Source organism: Uloborus diversus, chromosome 1 (genome assembly GCF_026930045.1).
Source record: "Uloborus diversus isolate 005 chromosome 1, Udiv.v.3.1, whole genome shotgun sequence".
In the NCBI taxonomy this organism is placed as follows: Eukaryota; Metazoa; Arthropoda; class Arachnida; order Araneae; family Uloboridae; genus Uloborus; species Uloborus diversus.
Genome location: NC_072731.1, coordinates 243,086,231 through 243,108,778, shown reverse-complemented (window position 1 = coordinate 243,108,778; position 22,548 = coordinate 243,086,231). Strand labels below are relative to the sequence as shown.

Sequence of the window (22,548 nt, the reverse complement as noted above, 5' to 3'; positions counted from 1 at the left end):
TGTCTATGTTGTGGGGTCAGTGGCAGTCTTCTTAGCGGACGCCGTGATTGCAGATCACGTACGACCAAACGACGGGAAATGGTTCTGGTTGATACGGGAACATTCAGGGTATCTAGCACCTGCTGCAGAATCGAGGAACAAGTAACTTGTGGATCTGCTACAGCTTGTCGGTGGATGCGTCGATCCACGCGTTCTGACGTCACTCTGGCTGCCCCTGCACCCCTTAATCTTGCCACATTTCGTTGTTCCAACCATCTTTGGCACAACCGATGCACCGTGCTCGCATCCCTGTGGGTATCAGCTGCTGCGATTTGACGTACGGACCAACCTCCCCTTCTCAATCCGATCACCATACGCCTCGTAAAATCGTCTATCTGCTGGAAGTGCCTTCGTTGAAGTCGGTCTGGCATTCTCTCGTGTTACACGTATCCTCCAAGACAAAAACACAATTTCTTCGATAATTCTCCAGTCAGAAATAACGACACGAATATTGCCCATTCTGCAAGTTCCTTCCCTTATATCTTACTTCACGTGCGTCGGAGAGCTGCGCATTTCACATCATTTACATAACTCAGTGATGTACGTCTACTCTAAAATTTGCAAAAATTTCTGAACACTCCTTCTTGGTGTTGCATTTGCAATGTCGAGCAGTGTATAGTGGCAGATAGCTAGTCAACTATTTTAATCATTTATAATTTCATATTTGATTGGCAAATGTACCAAACCACAATTAGTCAAGCTTACCCGCTTTGGGCTCAGGGGTAGTTAAAAGCGGGTTGTTCACATGTTTATTAAGTTTGATAATACATAAATATTGGGTTTGAAATAATACAAAAATCACTTTTTAATTTGAAGTTCAAGAACCCTGCTAGGAAATAAAACCGAAATTGTTGCGATTAAAATCCAAAAACTACAATTTTCAAGCGTTTTTCGAAAACCTACCCGCTTTGGGCCACCCTCCCCTATTCATTATTTCATACGAAAGAAAATATTTCATGCCGCTTTAATTTCTTGGAAAGAGCTCACTTAAGTTTGCTAAGTTCAGAGTAACGATAATGTATACAGAGTGGGCTCTTATTTGTTGGCAAAGGAGAAAACTGCTGTCAGAATGAGAGCAGAGATTATGAACAAAGAAGATGGGAAATTTTGGCTCTGTTGTTGCCATTTAACGGGGAAATATTATTATTTCTATTCGACTAAGTTTGAAAGAAACACCATGACTAATTGAATTTGTCTGAAAGTTCGACAGTTCAGCTCTTCAGAATATAATGAGAAACGCTGGCGCCGTTATGTGGGTAGCCTAAAGTAATCTCAAAATACTGTTTAGTTCATGAAATACACCGCCAGCTTACTCAATTTCAGCCGAGGACTGCAGTTTCATGCTTTTTTGCACTCATCAGCCCGGCATAGGAAAGTGACTGAGCTGGAGGTGGAAAACCTGGGTAGGAAACCAAGAGTGCCAAACAAACTGGTAAATAAGCACGAAACTGCAGTCCTCGGCTGAAACTGACTGAGCTCGCGGTGCATTTCATGTATTTCTGCCTTAGCCCTGGCTATAGTGCGGTAACTTACTGAATATACCTGCCTTGCCTTCAATCTACGAGCTGAACCGAACCATTGCTTCGGTCACTCGTCTTGTCACTGCTAATTCTTGTATAAGCTACCAGTTTGTTTGGCACTCTTGACTTCCTTAAAAGGTTTTCCTTTGGACTGAGCTGGCTGTGTATTTCATGTTTTCTGTCTCAGCCCTTGTTATAGGGCAGTAACTTACTGAATACTGTCTAGTTGGTTTGTGTTATTTAAGTTGAAGAGGAATTTCTATAGCTCGAACGCTACCCTGCATTTTCGTTGCAAATTCATATTTTAAACATTTGCGCGCAACGAAATATTTGATTTAATTTACAGCATTCAGTACAGTTTTTCATGTGACTAAAACATCGTTTAATTTTCTTTTCTCTATGCATTTATCTTTATTTATTTTTTTCTTTATCTAAGTTTGCGATTCGAGAAATTTGAAATTGAAGCAATCCGTCAACCTTTGCGTATCACAATCCTACCATCAAGGACACCACATTGCAAATTATGATACTCATATTCAACACGGGTTTGCAAAATCATAAAATAATTGAAATGAAAGCAAATTACGTTTCCTTATCTCGTCTCTAACTATACTCTTATATCTGTTCTGACTATAACAGCAGAATATTTACTCACTGGATTGAATAAATCAGTGGTAATCATTCCAATTCTTTTACCTCTTGGATTAACTTCGGTTTGATTTTGACCCGGCCATGTGATGAGTTTGATCTAAGATAAGTAAATCGGTTGCTATTTAAAACATTTTACAGGACAAAAAAGACTGGGGAGAAAGTTTGATTGGTACGAAAATCGCCATGAATGAGCGTTAGCTTTTTTATCAAAACATAAGAACAGAAAGCATGACGTTTCTTCAACATGCTCTGAGTTTATGTACATTAATAAAAACATTATTTAATGATTTCAACTGAAACAGCTAGAATCAAAAGGAAGTAAGTGGCAAAGTTTAAAGAAAATGGTGGTAATTAGTAAACGGTAGAAGAAATTCTTATCTACTTTTGGAGAAATGGGTATGGTAATAGTAGTCCATTGATAGAAGCGTGTATATATTTTTGTTGAAGTGTATAGTTTAGATATCTTCTATCTTCTATTTATTATACATATAATAAAATAAGATGTGTGTGTGTTTGTGGCGCGCATCCCAGGAAAACGGTAAGGCCTAGAAAGATGAAATTTGGTATACAGGTGTAGTTTTTGCTGAAGTTGTGCACCTCGGGCTTCGATTTTTGATATTTTAATTAGAAAAAAAGTTATTTAATGTTTTATGTGATTTTTAGCACTTTTTAGTACTTTTAACCCCGAACCAATCGCGCCAGACAAATATTTTTTGCACTATAGTGTCTGAAATTTAATTTTAAATATGATGAACAAAAAAATTTTGAAGATAGAGCAATTTTTGTATTGTTTATGAATTTTTGAAAAAACCTTTATTTTGCATTTTTTTCTGCGTTTAATTTTTTTCTAAACGCATCCCGTGAAAAATTTAATAACCGCTTTTCTACAATTTTACTATGTAGTAGCCAGAACATTTCGCCCTCTACAGAAAAAAAAAGTTTTCAAAAATATTCAAAAGTTTTTTTTTACAATTTTTTAAAGGCAGAACGAAGATATGAGCTATCGCTTCACCGAAGATCTGCTGTCCGCTGACCGCTGCGAATATGACGTAACGCAACCACGTGATCTAACTGACGTGCGTAACTTGCTTTTTTCTTTTCTTCCTTTCGAAGGATTCATTCGCTTTTTTTTTCTTTCCGGGTATTTCTTTTGTTTCTCTCCCCGCCCCCCACGGATGTTTTGCTAAACATTCGATTTCGGTTAATCAGACGGACCACATCGGATCGTTTTGGTCCCAGTCACTTTTTTTTTTTTTTGAATTTCAATGAAAACAATGATTTTTATACTTTGGCAAACTCCGGGTACCACAAAGACATCAATTTTTTGTGCATTTTAATAAATAAGTAAGCGCGCTTTTTTTGCATGATTTTCTTTTTGTTAGGGAATAAGATTGGAGGTTAGATCAAAATAAATAGAGATAGATGAGAAAATTTAGAGATGGATCCAATAGGTAGATAGATATACATTGAGTGTACAAAAAATGTTTTGTTTTGTTTTGTTTTTTAATTTTGTTCTCGAATTAATACTTTTTTTCTTTGAAAAAAGATTGTTAATTACTATCAGAGGTAAATTTCCATGGATCTAGAGAAAGATAAATCTACAGGTCGATGTACAGTGAGAGATAGACAGACCACGTTATTTAAAGAACAACTACGGGGGTTGGGGGGGGGGCGGCGCTGCGATTTGAAAACATTGTTAATTACTGTCAGAGGTAGATACGCATAGATCGTATAGATAGATATATCGATAGATAGATAGACAAATGGAGAGGTCGATATAGTAGATGGAGAGCAAGAAAGAGACATGCCCGTTACTTAAGGAACTTCAACGGGGTGTCAATGCCCCCCCCCCTCACACACACACACCATGACTTTGAAAAAAACAATGCTTTCAAGTAAAAGTGGAAGTGTTTTTTGTTATTTTTCGACAAAATTTGCATGAAGTGCAAGCAGTTTGTGTCTCCCCTCCCCCTCCTTTAAAAATATTCCAAACGACGGAACTGGAGATAGATCTAGAAAATATTTTACTTAAATTAATAATGATATAGATATAGATCGATTGATACCGCCACGAAACTTATTTAAGCAGCCGCCGAAGGCGGCAACATTGGCGTAAAAAGGCAGATGATAATATTGATATATAGAGAAAACCATTGATTAATACCGTCGCTAAATTGTCTATGTAGCCGCCGAAGGCGGCAATCCTGGCGTAAAAAGGCGGACCAGCTGGTCGCCGAAGGCGGCTAGTTACAAATAAAAGCTAAGTATTTCATTAAATGAATAGTCAAGTCCGTGCATATAAAAGATGAAAAATTTCATACTTTACCTAGTTATTCTATGAAATGATATGTTATACTTTACCTAGTTATTCTATCTAATGATATACTGTTAATTTAAAATATAAACAATTTTGAAGCTATTAGTTACTAGTTAGAAATTAATTTTTTTCATAAATTGCTAAAATCTCTCGAAAAACATATTTTATCCCTATTTGGGGATAATTAATTGATCTATAATAAGGAAAAGCCAATGATAAAATTTATTATTGATGAAAAGAGCAACCAATATACACGTAAATTAGAAATTTCCTGCCTAAATTCTATGTCTAAAAGGAACGTAGCGCACAATTAATAAAGCGTAAACAGACACACGACATTGCAAAAAATCTATAAGCGGTTCAAAATTGACTAAAAGCAGCTTGAACTAGTACAAAGATCTTTCTAGTACCGTTTTTCATAATTTAACGATCAAATAATCACTACTCTATAGTAGGGTTTCCCGAATTGAGGGCCGTGGCACCCTGGTGTGCCACTAAAAGAAGGTGAGGTCACCCTGGGGTGCCACTAAGTTTGTGTTCGACGAGCGCAACCGGTAGCTACCGGTTAACGGATCACGTGACAGCTAATGATCGCGTATTTCAATCAACCAATCAACAGCTTAAAATGGTAACCGTTGCGGTAACCGGTAGATAATAGAACGCTGCAGTTAGTAACCGGTTACTCACCGGTTGACCGGTTAGGTACGTCGAACGCAACCTAAGAGAAGGTGAGGTCACCCTGGAGCATAGATCTTAAAATAGAATAGATGTGCCTTCTCCTCACTTTTCTCCTCAGAGCGCGCGCCAACATCCCCCGTTGGACATCACGTGATCAAGGGACACCCCGCACTAGAAACTGTTTCCCTTATCGAAGAGACTCACTTTGCGCTGCGATCATTTGCACAATTAAGGGAAATTAAAGCATTTAACCCATGGGTTAAATGCTTTAAGCATGGGTTAAACCCCTCTTTAAGCATGGGTTAAATTAAAGCATTTAACCCATTATTAAAGAAAAAAGGAGCACTCTGTCCCTCACGAAAAGTAATAATTAAAAAAGGTAACAATTTTTTTTTCATTAAGAAATCGCAAATGTATTTGTTGTACTTTTGCAAAAAATGTTCTTTGTTACCTTTTTAAATTATTACTTTTTAATGAAATGTGGGACAAAATGACAGCTTTTTCATGGAATAATCCATTAGATATTTTCCCATCATAACTTTTGAAGCAGGCGCACAAGCTATTTAAACTCTTTTTCAAGTGCTTTAAATACTGAGTAGAAATAGACGTCTTCAAAAACTTAAACAAAAATTGACCTTATAAATTTTCTTTTATTTCAATCAATTTTTTCAAATACAGATAAATAGTTTCAAAGCGTGCTTTTTCCCACAACTTTTGAAGCCAGTGCAACAATTTAACATAAAACCCTATCTAAAACCATAAACCACAATTAGAAATACAAATGTAAATAGTATCGAATATCAATTAACTCAATTAAATAATATTCTAATATTCGCATGCGTTTCGCACCAACACTACATTAGCCAAACAAATAACTTTGGTTTGTTCCTAATTTTTAAGCGACTTCAGTGTTTTTTTTTTTTTTTTTTTTTGAAGTACTCAGAAAATAAATTCATTTGCAATTATAAACTACATAAACGGTCATTTGACTTCCGCCCCCTCCCCAATTTTTCTTTTCTTTTTCTTTTCGTTCCATAGAATATGATAATTTTGACAATTTAAACTCGAAGGTGAAGAAAACTAGTGATTATTGTCCCTTAACAATATTAATTTTGTTACTTTCCTATAGTTATTGGTCTTTGTGAATTATTTTCATTGTTTGAATTGACTGCGCGATACATTCTAACGCTTAAATATTTAGTAACGATAGATTTTATAAACTTGTTAACGAGAAAATCTGCTGCTTCTGTTTCCAACATATGCTTATTTAAACTTAGAAAAACGAAATTCGAAATGTTTCTCATAACTCTTGTGGTCTCATGAGTAACATTATATTTTTGTGTTTTACTCCCAAAACTTTTTCGCATTCTCCCTCAGTTGTTCTTCACGAATGTACATATTTCAATGGCTGCAATCTTGCAATAAGTTATCAACTTGAATGTGTCCCAAAATTCTTAAATTTTATTAGGCCTATTTTTTGGTTTGTTGTAGTTGAGACTGCGTTACAGTCGTCGCAGTTCACAACTGAGTGCACTTACCGGACAAAAAAAATCCAGAGTAGTCAGAAACATCATTAATATACTGCGTCATGTTAATTCAGATGATTTCTGAATTTTCCAAATCGTCGTCAAAGGAATCGGAAGAAAAGGCTTTCTTTCAAAGCATTTTTGTTACGCTTCAAATTTAATCTTAGCATTTGAAGGTTGTCAAAATCAGCGCAATTTGAAGAACTGGAATCGATCAAGGCGAGGCCTAACTATCCCTTTTTAAGATCTATGGTCATGACCCCCCATGACCCCCCCTCCCCTTTGTATCCGCCATTGCTCCAGAGCATATTTATGATCAAAAGCGACTCTTTAATTTCCGTATGAATGAATAATCTTTTTTTCGCACTTCGAAATTGTCCGACGGTTATTGTTGAATCCCCCCTCACAACCTGATCGCACTGAAAAAAGTTTCAAGGTAATCCTGAGTAAACTTATAAGTCATTACGCAGTTTAGAACTGGAAATTCGGGCACCTACATACTTTATCATACGTTCCCCTAGCACACTTTTCATAAAAATTAGGGAACCTAAAAATCCAGTTTTTCGCGGACACACTATAACTAATTTTCCATCGCTAGTTTTTAGTGATTTAATATAATGCTCGGCATCTACAGTAAATTGTTTAAAATATTCTTAATTTCGATTCTGCATGGGGACTTTTTTTGCCTTTAGCAGAAAGAAAGATTTCTGCTACTCACTATGTCTTTATTTTTTTAATAAAATTGCAACTACCATTGCATTCATCAAACCCTCTTTCGCTAGAAAATCTCAGATTCACACATATAGAAATTTCTCACATAAGTATAATGAAAATCTTCAGACAATCCTAGACTTTTAATGACGCTTCGCATTGTTAGATCACTACTGCCCGAGAAGAGGGAGACACGATGTCCCTTGATCACGTGATTCTCGGAGGAATCATGATGACCCCACTTTCTCCGGGCGAAATACGCTGCGCTGTAAGAGAAAGGCCTATCTATCCCTTTTTAAGATCTATGACCCTGGAGTGCCACTAAGAGAAGGTGAGGTGCGCGCCGAAGTGTTCATTGTATCAATCTCTATAGCGGGATTTCCCAAAGTGGGGGCTGTGGTACCCTGGGGTGCCAAACAAAGAAGATGAGGTTTATGTCAGTAATAGAGATAGCCATGGGTGCCGTGAGAAAATTTTAATTGTTTAAAAGGTGCCGCGAATCGAAAAGTTTGAAAATCCCTTCTCTATAGAATGTCTAGTTAAATCATTGAATTTAATGAGTTCATTCACATTAATTGACTTGTCTACTTATTTTATCCCTGCTCTATAGAATACCTAGTTAAATCGTTGAATTTAATAAGTTCATTCACATTAATTGACTTGTCTACTTATTTTATGAAATACCTAAATATGCTATGCAATATAACCGATTTCAAACTTTAGCGGTTTCATTTACATCATGATTTAGAAACATTTTCAATCAAAACTTTTTCTAAAAAAATACCACTTATATCCCTTCATTTCCCAATGCTTCAATTATTCCTTCAGAAATTATATGACATTGTCTAACGAAGTTTTAAATCAAATTTTAAAAATTATATTTCACATGGAAGATTCATCACAAAAGAAAGAAGAAACCCTAATGACGTATAATGTACCTATCGGGAGAAAAAAAGTAACTCACCGTTTGCAACGTTCTCAGAACTTTCAACATCTTCCATTTTTATGAAGAAAGGCAGCACCTCCTCGTAACTCCAGCCTTCTGCACCCATGGCTGCCCAATCGTCGTAATCCTGTCGATTGCCACGAATGTTAAGCATGGCGTTCAGAACACTAGATCCGCCTATGGTTTTTTCCGCTTGGCCATGCAACTTGCTACGGAATTGAAAATTTTCAAGGTCAATAAGAAGTTCATGCAGAGCTGAACGAGTCTAGTTTGCAGTTAACAAAGCATGTTTTTCAACATTAGGTATAGAAAGTTTAAGGTGCAATCTGTTTTCTATTAGCTTTTTCAGTGGTGGATTTCAATGTATCCGAAATTGATCCAAAACTACTGATTAGGAAATGTTTGCATTAGTCAAAGGAGCCCCAAAAATGCATCGTAACAGGAAACTAAATGTGTAAATCTGCCACTGAGTTTCTTTATTGTTTGAACAAAATTCCTTCAAGGCAAGCAAAACATATATGTTATGTAATATTTTTTACTCTTACATGTTTTTCTATTTTATTTAAATTCCAATTGCAAAACGGATTTTTGTAATATCTTCTTCATTGGCGGATTAGAATGTCGCATTTGCAAGCGGCCTAACGAAATAAGGGACAATAGAGGGATCCAAAATTGCACATGAAACAATGTTTAAGTGAAACAAGGAGTCCCAAAAACACATTGCAAAGGGGCCACTAAATGTGAAAATCTTCCACAGAGCGTTTTTATAGTTGAAAATAATTTCTTCAAACAAAACATATCTGTTAGGTAAAATTATTTTTTTTTACTCTTAATTGCTTTTGTATGACGTTTTAATTCCAATTGCAATGTGTTTTTTTTTTTTCCTTTTTCAAAAAAAAAAAAAAAAAGAATAAAGAAAAATGATCATTCGGCAAGTTTCAATGAATAGGATATTCAAAATCGAGTTGTAAGGTATGATAACTGATAAGTATCGAAGGGTTTTAGTGTAAGTCGATCATATACACTGCTTGACAATTGCTAAGGAACAAGTGATTTATGCAAATTTGTACCTCAACCACCTGGCCAATGGCAATAAATTCAAGTTCAGATGGCGTGGTAGACCAAGACTCGTTATCTGTATAAAAGACAGTGCATACACACTCAAGATTCGTGCGAAAACTCACGCTGTTTGGTTTTTAACAAAAATAGTGCTGGATGTTAAAAAAGGTTTTTCTCTGAAATTCTGTTTGGTTCTTGAAATACTTAAGAGTAAAATGTCAGCAAGACATTATTTGAGTATCTACGATCGTGGACGAGCGGTTGGACGACTGGAAGCAGGTCAAAGTGTCACCACTGTGGCTGCTGCAATGGGTGTATCAAAAAGTGGCATCTCCCGATTAAAGAAGGCCGCTGGAGGTGGAAATGCTTTGCAAAAACATTCCGGGGGTCGTGGCAGGAGCACCACACTTTCAGAGGATCGCTATGTAGTCCACGTGGCAAAAAGGAACAGAAATTTCACTCCTGGACAGATAACTGTAAATCTAACAACCACTACCGGTACGCATGTTTCTGCAAGAGCCATCTCACGGCGAGTAAATAATGTCGGTTTGTATGCACGGAAGCCTGTACGTTGTATCCAAGTTCAACCACGCCGTCGTCGAGAGAGATTACGCTGGTGTAAGGAACACGTTGGTGGGATTGTCAAAATTGGTCTAGAGTGATATTCTCTGACGAATCTCGTTTCAGTGTGGCAAGTGATTCTGGTCATCAACTACTGTGGAGAGAGCGTGGAACACGTTATGCACAAAAATTTGTTTTGTGAACGTGATCGGTACGGTCCAGGCGTCATGGTGTGGGCAGGCATCATGCACAATGGCAGAACACCGCTTCACATTTTTGAATAAGAAAGCGATGCTTCGCAAATGTATTGCAGAGATGTTATGCCGGAACATGTTCCTCTTTTTAGGGGAGCTGTAGGTCCAGACTTTCTCTTTACGGACGACAATACACGGCCACACTGGAGCATTGAAGTGTCAGACGCACTGTAAAGTGAAAATATTCTCCGTATGCAGTGGCCTATTTACTTTCCCGAGTTAAATTTAATTGAACTTGCCTGGGAGGCTCTTGGCAGACGTGTTGCGCTAAGAACCGTCCCTCCCAAAACAGTACAAGAACTCAAATCCGCATTGAGAGAGGAATGGGAAAACATCCCCCAAGTACTCCTCAATAATTAGTGGGGAGTATGGAAAACAGATGTAAATTGTGCATTAGTGTCCCTGGTAATCATACATCACATTAAGGTTCCCATGTCTCCATCATTCTGACCTAGATCATTTTTTGTGGCTATATGAAAATCATCTAAGTAGGATTATTTTTTTATTTTTAAGTTTTTACTTCTTTGATGCAGTAATATCTGTATTGTTTTGTACTTATAATAAAGGCACATCCTCCCTACTAACTATATATTTCTTTCTGTTTCTTTAATCATTATCTATTCTTAACTATTCCAAAAAATGTAATTGTTCCTTAGCAATTGTCAAGCAGTGTATATTGTTTCTCAATAGTGTTTTTTTTTTCTTTTCTTTTTTTTTTTCTTTTTTTTTTTTTTTTTTTGTGATAACGCCCTAACTCTTTTACAAACTTCATTAACAGGGCCTCGCGTTTTTCACTGCTTTTGGCGAAAAATAAAAAGACAATTTACATTTTGGCTGCTGTGTACAAAATATAAAAAAAGTTTTTATTACCCATTGCTTAAATGCATATCATAAAGGGAAGACCCATTGACTCAGTTGGTTAGTGTGTCATGCTTATAATGCAAAAATCGTGAGTTCCAATCCGCGTGGGCCATCTACTATCGTTTTAAAGTCTTTTTTTCTTCAGCAGAGTTCTGATCCAAATTTCCACGAATGTATGAAGCGTATGGCTAAAAGGTAAGTATCCGCAAAAGCATTTTTCACATATGTTTCTACAAAAAGATATAAGTTACAAGAAGTTTTCCTGTCGTGTTTAAACCATTTAAGAGACCATTCTGAAAGTCTCTGACTACCCCGCGCTGTTGGTCTACCTAAGCATTGCTATTTAAAAAAAAAAAAAAAAAAACGAGCTGATGTGTGCATCACATGACTTTCTTTTACTCCAATTTAATGTCTTTTTTCCATTATTGGCAATTTTAATGTGATTCAATAGTTTACTCTCTAAATATCACCAATAGTGGCCAAATGGATACCAGATTTAAAAAAATAAAGCCAAATTTGTCGCCAAGTTGGCGACAAAACTTGGCGACCAAAAGACTGGCGATATATCGCCAAGTGTCCGCCAAATTATAACACCACTTGAGTTTACATCGAAATTAACAATGATTTCCCCCCAAAAAGGGGCAAAAGACCCCCTTAGAAACACCCGAATGCAACCAAAAAGGATGGTGCACAACTAGACCCCACTAGGAGTCCACGCACCAAATTTAAACTTTCTAGGACATACCGTTTTTGAGTTATGCGAGATACATACGCACATACATACGTACATACAGACGTCACGAGAAAACTCGTTGTAATTAACTCGGGGATCGTCAAAATGGATATTTCGGGTGTCTACGTTGATAGGCATATATCCACGTGTGGTCGAGTCGAAAAAAAAAACCAACATTCATTCGGGGGTGAGCAAAATAGAAATTAAGGCCGATTTTGGAGTGAAAATTTTTTTGCGAATACAATACTTCCTTTTTTGTAAAAGGAAGTAAAAACTGGAGGAAAAAAAAAACGCATTTGCAAAAAAAAAATGGAATTGAAAATACCTACTTTTGCACCTAACGCTTCATATAATCTAAACTAATTGCAGGATTCTGAGCTACAGTTCTATTGTTGTTAGGGTGTGTGTGTGTGAGTCAGTACCTTAATACTTCAAAAATTCAACCCTAAAAGTCAACCCCAAATACTTTCAAAAAATCGATTTTTTTATTTTTATATATTTTGAAACTTTATTTCAATACCTTTTTAATGATACAAACTTCTTGATCGTGCTCATATTAGAAGTAAGTTAAAATAAGCTTTAAAAAATGTAAACCTATTTTGATGAGGTATGATTTTACCCTTTAAATTGCAATAGTTTGAAATAATATTTTTGAAACTAAATATTCCTTTTTCTCAGAAACTAAATTGTGTTAGGCTTTGAAATTTTTACCACATATTTCATACATCTAATTGCATATACTGCAGTAATAGTCCAGTCAATAGGTAGAAAAAAATGGGCTTTCCTTACAAAAAATGGGGTCAAAGATTTTATTTTTTAAATTTGTGTATACTAGTGCCAATATAAAAAAAAACCAAGTTATCCAACACGAAAGACCTCGGGAGAACTTTTGGGGGCCGAAAAACCCCAAAAATTTGTGACTTTTTGTAGTATTTTCAAAATATCTCAAAAATGGTTAAAATTACGAAAAAACCTCCAATACAAATGGTAAAGAGGATTAAATTTCCTTCAACTTTTGTCATTATAACATTTTTGTAGCATGAAAAGCAAGCGAGTTACAACTTCTTGAAAGTCACACTTTTTCTGAACCCCTCAGCGAAGTGCGTGAAAGCTCATCGGATAACGGAGGAAAAAAGGAGAAACGCCGGCAGTCTAACCTTGGAAATGATTTGTCTTACCCTCAGCTGAGGGGGTAAATGCCTCCGTTCCCTTTAACTTAAACAACACCCCCCATTCTATCCCCCCCTTTTTTTTCTGTCCAAATGAGATGAATCGATTCAATAGCTACTCATGTTGGTCACTTCAGAGTTCGAGCGAGAGTATGTTTTATCAATCTGTGTGTTCTGTATTACTTTTTTTTTTTTAGAAATGATTATGCCTGACCAAGGTGTTTTTTTTTTTTTTTCTAATTTGCGAAATCAGTTTGAATGAATGCGAAACATATTTCGAAGAGTGTATCATTGAAGTCAGGCAGACTCAAGAAGATGCCGACTTACTTACTACTCTTTCAAAAGCGAAGGAAATTGAAAAGGTTGTTATAGTGGGCTAGAGGATATAGATGAGATCTGTTGGTGCTGATGACAGCTTTAGGACAGCCTTTCAGCAACTTGTCCTTTTTAAAACATGGAAGAGGGAATGCTTGTGATTTGTTTTTTTCCCCACTAAATCTTTTAAGTTTGACCCCAGCAATCTTCTTTTCATCCATGCGTTTAGTGGGTGTGATACGACTTGGGCAATCTTTGGCCAAGGCAAAATTAAGTTGTACAAAATAGTCAAAAAAACTCCTGAATTAAGGAAGCTATTGAAGTATTTATGGACCCAATCAGTCACCATGATGCCGTAGCTGCAGCTGGAGAAAACATTTTGAAAATACTATGCACTTGTGACGTAAAGTATTTGAACCTATCTTTGGATACTTTGCGATTTAATCTTTTCATAAAACTAGTGTACAGGGCCAAAATAAATCTTGCAGGGCTACCTCCAACGTGCGGGGGGGGGGGGTGCTGGACGTTATCACTTATATCGGAGCTACCTCCAAATTCAAAGTTGGTTGGGCAACATAATTGATCCAGAGAAATGGGGTTGGGAACACAGAACGCAAGGTCTAATGCTTGTTGACACGAAAAGAGATTCAGTTACTCAGAATCTTTTGAAGATTGTACTTTGTACCTGCAAGAAAAATGGTACTGGTGCCTGTTCTTGTCACAAGGCATTTTTAAAATGCTCCAGCACATGCAAACACTATAGTGGCACAAATTGTTAAAATGTTGTAGAAATTTCATCTTTGGATGAGATTGCTGAAGAAGATGATTTGTTCCAGGAGCTTTCGGAATTACCGAAACAAGGAGATGAACAATTAAAGGACCACAGCTTCTTTGTACCCCCTACAGATTCTGAACTGGGAGAACCTGGGCCTTCAAAACGGCTTCGAAGAAAAGATAAACAGTGTATTTTGTTGTCCTTTATCTATTTGCTTTAAGGTCGAATGAATCTCCCTGTAATTTAAATGTATGTATTAAGCTTCTACAGTTGGATTTTCATTTTGAAAGCTAATTCTTTTTGGTTTTTCATGCCTCAAAAAGTCAGTTTCTGCAGAATTTTTTTAAGTGTTCATTACGTTTTACTATTGTAACTTCATTTATGCATTATTATGGCTATTGTTTGCTTATTATCACCCTAATATTAATTCATTAACATTTATATTCAAATATCGCATTTTCGCTGGTAATGGAATAGATGGTACGAATTATGTGCTTTAAATGAATGAGAAGATTATGTAATTCAATTACAAACTGCAATATAAATCATATGTTATTGGAGTCTGATGAAGACCACCTCTGTCAGACCAGAAATATTAGTTCGTGAGCGGCGGGGGAGGGTTTATTGTTATTATTGTATCAGAGCATAGGATGCATGATTGTGTGGATTGTTTGTTTATTAGCTGCCTAATATTCATTCCTTCGCATTAATATTTAAAAATCGCATCTTTGTTTGCAATAATCAGACTAGAATGTACGAATTAAATGCCTCAAATAAATGTATATATTGTGTAATCTAGTTACAAACAGCAATATATAATCTGTTATTGGAGTCTGGTGGAAGCTACCTCTGTCAGAACAGAAAGCTTAGTTCGTGAGCAGTGGGGAAGTTTTTTTTTTATTATTGCATCGTCGTATGTGCTTTAAATGAATGTGTATATATGTATTTCAGTTTCATAATACATCGTCTGTTTTTAGAGTCTAGTGGGAACTAATCTGTCAGCCAGAATTGCTACTCTGTGTCCAGCGGGGGGGGGGGGGGAGGGCTGAGAAAGAAACTCAAACTACTCTAACTGTTGATAAACTCCCTGAAACTAAAGTTTCTATTCTAGCTTTAATAATTATGACGCCTTGATTTCGGTGTGAAAGCTTTTTTTTTTCGGAGTGTAGGAAAACTGCTTATTTTCAAAGAGCTCTAGCAAGCTTGTTATTTGTGCTACAAAAAAGTTGTAAATACGAAAGTTGTAGGAAATTTTATGCTCTTTAAACGTTATATTTAATACTTTTTCCTAAGGTGAACCATTTCGGAGATATTTTAGAAAAAACAGAAAAAGTCATAAATTTTTTTGGTTTTTCGGCCCCCAAAAGTTCTCCCGGGGTCTTTCGTGTTGGATAACTTGGTTTTTCCATGTCGGCACCAATATGTACAAATTAGAAAAAAAAAATCTTTGACCCCATTTTTTGCAAGGTAAAATGTATTTATTGACTGGACTATAAATGTTTTCTCATAATCGAAAAACATTTTTCTACAGAGCTGATTTCGTGTTGCAAAATGGCATTTTTTGAGAAAAATACAATGACTTACACATTAGAATTTTTTAAAAAAAAACTTTTTTTTTTCTGTAAAATATTACTTTAGTATAGAGAAAAGGTAGAGAAAAGAGAGGTACTTAGAGAAAACTTAAGGTAGAGAAAAAATTTCATAATTGTACCTTTAATAGATTTTCAGAAAAAGGTACATGAACCTGTGCAAATTGATATTGACGGTATAGGGGGTACTGACTCCCCTTAAAATCAGGAAACAAGACATTATTTTTACTATGGTAAATCGTAGTGTAACTTGTTATCATTATTCTATTAAAATAGTGGCAACGATAATTAATTTGTTGCTTTATTAAGCATTGCTTTAGTGTATAGCATCCTGAGATAAAGTTCACAGCTCAATTGGTAAGAGCGTCGCGCTAACAACACCAAAGTCCATGGGATCAATCCTAACGAGAGACAGAAAATGCAGATTTTGAACAACTTAGCCATAACTGAATTCTAAAACAAATTTCCATATAGTTTTAACTCATTGGGGCATGTTTCGAAACCGCAGTAAAGTTGTTTCATTGAAACAAAAACAAAAAAAAAAAAAAAACTCTTTATTTTATCATAGCAAATAGCAGTGTCATATATATATATTATTTTTCAATTATGTTTTTTTGCAGATACGCATTAGCTTGAAATACACCGCCAGCTCAGTCATTTCCAGCATCAAAGATTAAATGTAAGCCATCATACAAAAAAAATTTTCACCGATATCAGCAAAGAATAAACAAACAACGTTTTAGCTGTTATTCGAAAAATTATTTTTAAACCGGTATTTTTGATTTTATTCCTCTTATCGAGCGAGAATGCTTCGCACTGGTCAGCTAGTTCAGTATAATTTTGATATTTTGTTCACTTACCTCATTAACCAATGACTGGCCGGTATTCTTCTGAGGCACAGTGAGGTATTTCCAGTCAATATCCGAACCCAACAACGCTGGTTGATTTAAAGGCACTTCGGAAACTAAAGGTGCAGGACCCCCGGCTTCCAGAAGTAGAACGTTAACGCAAGGAATCTCTGATAATCGAGAAGCTACAACAGCGCCTGCGGAACCAGCTCCCACTGAAAAACAAAACAATTTTTACTTTTCATAAAAATGGAGTCGTTTCTAAAATTTTAAAAGTATTTTTTTCTGAAAGAGCATGTTTAAAAACATAGGATCTGACCATTTTTTAAATAATTTGTTTAAGTTTAATATTTTTTAAAAACTTAAATCGGAGCTCTTTCAATGTTTACGGCTTCTGCCGATGACATCAAAAATGATGAAATGCAATTCAGTGTTGCCATTCACAGTGCAAAATATTTAATTCGCATCTTTACTCACGTGTATTGGCAACGATAGGGTTTATAGCAAGCATAGAGCGCAATATTTAATTCGCTTCTTGATTATCATAACGTCGAAACGCGATAGAAAGATGCGCCAAATTGCATCATTTGTGACGTCATCAAGGGTGGGGGGGGGAGACGCTGCGACCCCCCCAAAACGGCAAAAGCCTTGGTTCTCACCGGCCATTTGGTTCGCAAAAAGTTAGAAAATTTTCGGTGCACTAAACGGTCATTCTGTTTGTTTTACGTATTTGGTGATTCAGATCTAAATTCTTCACTTTCTCGTTATTCTCGTCGCATTCATTATTTTTTTTTAGAAGTTAACTCTGTTTTCCCTTGAATTTTAGCTAGACCTTTCTCGAGAGTAGTGCACTTCACAAAATAGTAAAATAAAAAGTTGTCAACTCTTGTTAGCAAAGATTTACGCCCCACCACGGAATTTTAGTTGGCTTCTGAATTTTTTATGATTTTTTTTTCAATAAACTATTAATTGAGCTAAAGTGGTGAAAGTCAAGAGAACTTTTATGAATCACAAAAATGTTGCACTCTATAACAGGGGATTTCTTCTTCTAAGCTTTCTAAACCTGATGACTTCAAATGAAGTAAAACATAATAACTTTCTTTCAAATATTACTTTGCACTATGAATGGGGTTGTTTCCTTCAGTCAAAAGTACTAGTTTTAGTCACTGAAATTGATAGAATAAGCAAAAAAAATTTGAATTTTGACATCTTGAATTCAAATTATGTTTTCCGCAATCACGAGTGTGTGTGTGTGTGTGTACGTAGGCGTGTGTGTTTGTGTGTGTGTGTGTGTATGTGTTTGTGTGTGTGTATGTGTATGTATGTGTGTAGGCGTGCATGTTTGTGTCTGTGTGCAGGCATGAGTGTGTGGGCATGTGTGTGGGTATGTGTGTACGTATAAGTTTGTGTATGTGTGTGTGTGTGTTTGTGTATGTGTGTTGTGTGTGTGTGTACGTATGCGTTTGTGCATGTGTGTGTGAGGAAAGAGCGGGAGGAGCACTTGAAACGTTTTGTGTGCCTCTTATGTCTCAGGAAGTAACTGTCGGAATCAAACAGAATTTGGTCCATATGTTGATTTCATAGGGTGCAGGCGATGATTCAGTTTTGGAGTCAATAGCTCAAAAGGCAGGTGAGCAATCGAATATTTTTTCTCGATTCTTGTGACTGCTTTACTCGAGAAGTAATAATGTAAGGAATAAAATTTAAAAAAAAAAACATGAATAGAAAGGTAGAACTCAGAGGGTACAAGAGCTGATTTTATTTTGACACCAATGACTCAAAAGGGAGTGCTGCAGTAGAACGTTCTTTTTTGTTCATTGCGATTTGCGAGGGCTATTTCTCAAGAAGTAACGTTACGTTTTAAATGAAATCTATGCTAGTATACTACAAAAGAGCAGATTTCACATGTTTACCTGTATATGTCATGGTAATCTCTGGAACTACTGCACCTATTTTAAAAATTCCATCACTGTTTGAAAGCTACATAATAGAGTGATATAAGCTATATAATTATCCATATACATTTTTTTTTTCATTATTCCTTCCAAATCTGCCGTTCCATGCTTACTTAAGCTCAGCCTAAAAAGTGATTAGTTAACATTGAATGATAACAAATCATCGCCTGAAACGAAACTAAATAATGTAATTATGAAACTGATAAGTTTATACGTTAACAATCCACTAGAAAAGTCCAGTTATGGACTTTTCTATGTTTTTTCAAATGAGGTGCAGCAGTGCCGAATCTAAGAAGGAGCAAGCAGGGGGTATTTACCCCAGCGGGCAAATTTCCCTTCTTCTAATTTTTTTTCATTGCAACATGACGTAAAAACTTAAAGATGGGAAAGGGGGCAGTTTCGGAGAAATCAAAAAAAAAAACTTACAAATCTTATTTTACTAGAATTTCGTGGAAAGACTAGTTACCGATTAGGCTGACATGGAATTTTGTCGGTGGCAAATGACTATGTTTTTTTTTTCTTCTTTTTTTCTTTTTTTCGGTCTATGAGTATTCTTCAATAAAACAATAGGTGAAACATTTCAAAGAGAATTAACCAACTTTGGCGGTACTGAACAGAAATGAAAAAAACTCTTAAGTATAAAGTTTAGATTTATTTTAAAAGGGATTGTGAGCTCGGCTGTCACAAAATAAGAACTTTATTTGTTTGCTCGGGGCGTTCATCCTGTCAGGCCCAGAAGCATAACATGTGGTGTACAAGACAGTTTTCCTCGTAGTCGTTCACCTCAGCTTCCGATTTTTCATTAATAATTTTAAAAATTTAGGTTTTATGTACTTTAAGCACTTTCTATCGCATCTAATTGCGCCAGATAATTTTTTTTTTTTTGACCTTATTGCATAAAATCCAATTTTTTTCTTTTTGAGTAGCATTCGCACTTTTTTATTCATTATTTTTAGCAATCGAATGTTTGCTCTGTCTCCAATGTATCCTTTCCCTTAGTAGATGCGATGCTGCGTCATTTGCGAGAAGTTCGGTAAATGTGTGTCAGGAGCGCAAAATTAAAAGGTTATTTGGTTAGCTTGTATATTTACAAATAATGGATGAAGAATATCTCGCCAATTTGCTATGTTCGTTTGCTCGCCTATGATCCACGTTATGATAATTTGCTCGGTAAAATGTTCTTAAAATTGGAATAGAAAAAGAACAAAATCAAATTTTCGAAAAATCGCTTCGAGGTGCACACTTTCATGCTACAAACTACTTCTGTTTCAAATTCCATGAAAATCGGCCGAACGGTCTAGGCGCTACACTGTTAAAACCAGAAGTGCCACAGGGGTAAAGAATTTCACCCTAGGGTGAAAAAACGGTGACTCAGGGTGCAACAGAGGCTAGGAAGTGTCGTTAAGGTGCTTTTGGTTCCTCAGTGGGTGAACAACGTTAACTCAAGTGCTAAAAGACAATAGGAGCAATAGGAGAGCGACTCGTTGAGCATGCACCCTGACAACAACTCCAACGACAACTTCAGTTTGAATGAACGAAGGAAGTTGCAACGAAATTTACTTTCACATTGAATGAAGTACAAAACTGAAAATTTCGTGAATTAATCTTCGAAACCTCGCGTAAGTAAAGGCTTTTGATCATATTGTAGCTCTTAGAGCTTTGGAACATATTTAAAGTGTTTAAAGTATGTTGACAACTGCTTATTGTTCCGTTTATCTTATTAAATATTTAATATCTTGCTATTTATATATTATGCAAAACTGTTACCTAAAAATATCTATCAGTACTATCTTGAACAACAACAACATTAAAAATAAAAACTTTAAATCAGCTGATAATTGAAAGTTAATTCCGGAATAAAAATGCATCGACGCGACGTGAGCAGCCTATATACTAGTGTATATTTCTTCTCAATGAAATAACTACGTAGTAAAAACGAACAGAGCAGCAAAGGCGGAGGGAAAAAAAAATCGCGTAAAAAGAAATCTCTCTCACTCAGTGTGACTCATGAGTTTCACATCGTGTTTTGGTTAACGTATCTTTCTTGGGCATTATTGCATGAAGCGAATGTATTTATCTACTCGTTTTTATTTTTAATCTGACGGAAAACTTGACATTGGAAAGAAGGGCTTTTAAATTAGTATTTATCTTGTACGCATAAGGATACTCAAATATTGAATCTTATAATAAGTATTGATATGTTACGCTCGATTAAAATTTTAAGCGTTAATAAAACGCTTTTATTTTCCCATGATTCTAATCTAATGTTACCTAATATTTCTGGTTGTTCCGGCAAATGATTGATAAATACCTTCCCTGTTCATTTTCAGTACGGATCATGCAGTAAAAGTTGTCAACAACATATTAATTACTGAGCAGTCCAAGTGTGAACGCAAGAAAATTAGTGCACGAACAGACAAATTAAAATCATGAACACTTCTAAACTATGTTCGAAAGTTGAAATGTGATCAAATGCCTTAGTATGTATAAATAAAACACAATTGTATTCAAAAACTCCCACAACACGGGGGGCGGGGGAATCTCTATAGGAAGCAATAAAGGTGCCATTTTTCTCACCTACGGTACCATCTTTCACCTACGGTGCACGTTAGGTGAAGGGAGCCAGTTTTTCACCCTTGCTAAAGGTGCAATTTCGGCTCTCTTTCGGGTGTCGCTGGTGTGAACAAGCGTTTCACCCCTGAAAGGTGCCAAACGCAACCTGTAGTTTTAACAGTGTATGCGCGTCACAGAGATCCAGACAGAAATCCAGACAGAGATCCGGACAGAGAGACTTTCAGCTTTGTTATTAGTAGAATATGATTAGTAACGTCTCAAATGGACATCCTTTTTTCAATGTTAAATATAAGTATTTGATTGTAAACACTTACCAACGATGTAATCATATTCCTCTCGAAACGTAGTTTTCGTCCTTGGCGTGTGTCTTTGCGATGCCAGAGACATGAGCAGAAGCGGAAAAAGAGTTGAATTAGCAAAAGGAGATGGATACGCCCTCTCAGCAGCTATATCCATATTGTCTGAAAAATAGGTAATTCTGCTTCACTTAAAAATATTTGCTAAATGAAAGCAATACAAAAAAGGTTTATTATATTTCAAATCATAGGTGGTCACAGTATACTTAGCAATTGGGTCAATTTTTTGAAGTGAATATTCCAGTCGGGACACGATTTATTTTATTTTTTACTAGTGGTACCTGTACGGCTTTGCCCGTAATAGAAAAGTTAAAAGGTCTTTTGGGTCTCCTGTATATTTACAAATAATTTATGGTGAATTTTCTAGCCAATTAGCTTGTGCCCATGTTACGGTTCCCCGCTATGATAATTTCGTAATTTACTCGTCCATCTTATGATAGTTTTGTTTTTAAAATTGGAATAGAAAAAGAACCAAATCGAATTTTCAAAAAATCGCTTCGAGGTGCACACCCCCATGCTACAAACTAACTTTGTGCCAAATTTCATGAAAATTGGTCGAACGGTCTAGGCGCTACACTGTAAAAAAAATCCGTAAAATTTACGGAAAAAAACTGTCAGCCAGGACGCCAGTTTTCTTCCGTTTATTTTACAGAAATCTTCCGCATTTTTTTTATTTATTCAAGCTGATTTATTATTTTATGAAGATTAAAAAATGAAACTATACTTTCATAAATACATTTCAATATTCACTATACTACTACGAAATACATGTATACAAAGGTAAATTTCTGAATATGCCTCTGTAACAGATGAGAAAAAAACATAATAATAAAATATTGATTAGGATGCAATGAAATGGAAGTTGCAAACGATTTAAGACTTACTCGCTTTAAATAAATATAAGATCAAAAAACTCAAGCACGAGAACCAAAATCCAAACAGGTGGGCGAAATTTCGAAGAAAAACAAAGTACGCGGTGAAGCGAAGGTAACAGTAAACGCTTATGACCGGTTACAGATTCAAAAAACAGAGAAATCCTGTATTTTATTACGAACAGTTTTTTTCTGTAAAAAATACGGATACCTTCTTCAAAATTTACAGGTTTTTTTTA

The 22,548-nt window shown here is 35.8% G+C and overlaps 1 protein-coding gene across 1 annotated transcript in view; it reads right to left on the bottom strand.

Annotated features, from left to right (window-relative positions):
* LOC129234217 (glucose dehydrogenase [FAD, quinone]-like) overlaps nucleotides 1–22,548 on the bottom strand; it is an 82,355-nt gene that overhangs the window by 28,278 nt on the left and 31,529 nt on the right. Inside the window, 4 exon segments of the mRNA XM_054868141.1 lie at nucleotides 8,407–8,575; nucleotides 8,577–8,597; nucleotides 16,565–16,767; nucleotides 21,396–21,542. Of these exon segments, the coding sequence (XP_054724116.1) occupies nucleotides 8,407–8,575; nucleotides 8,577–8,597; nucleotides 16,565–16,767; nucleotides 21,396–21,542 (540 nt within the window).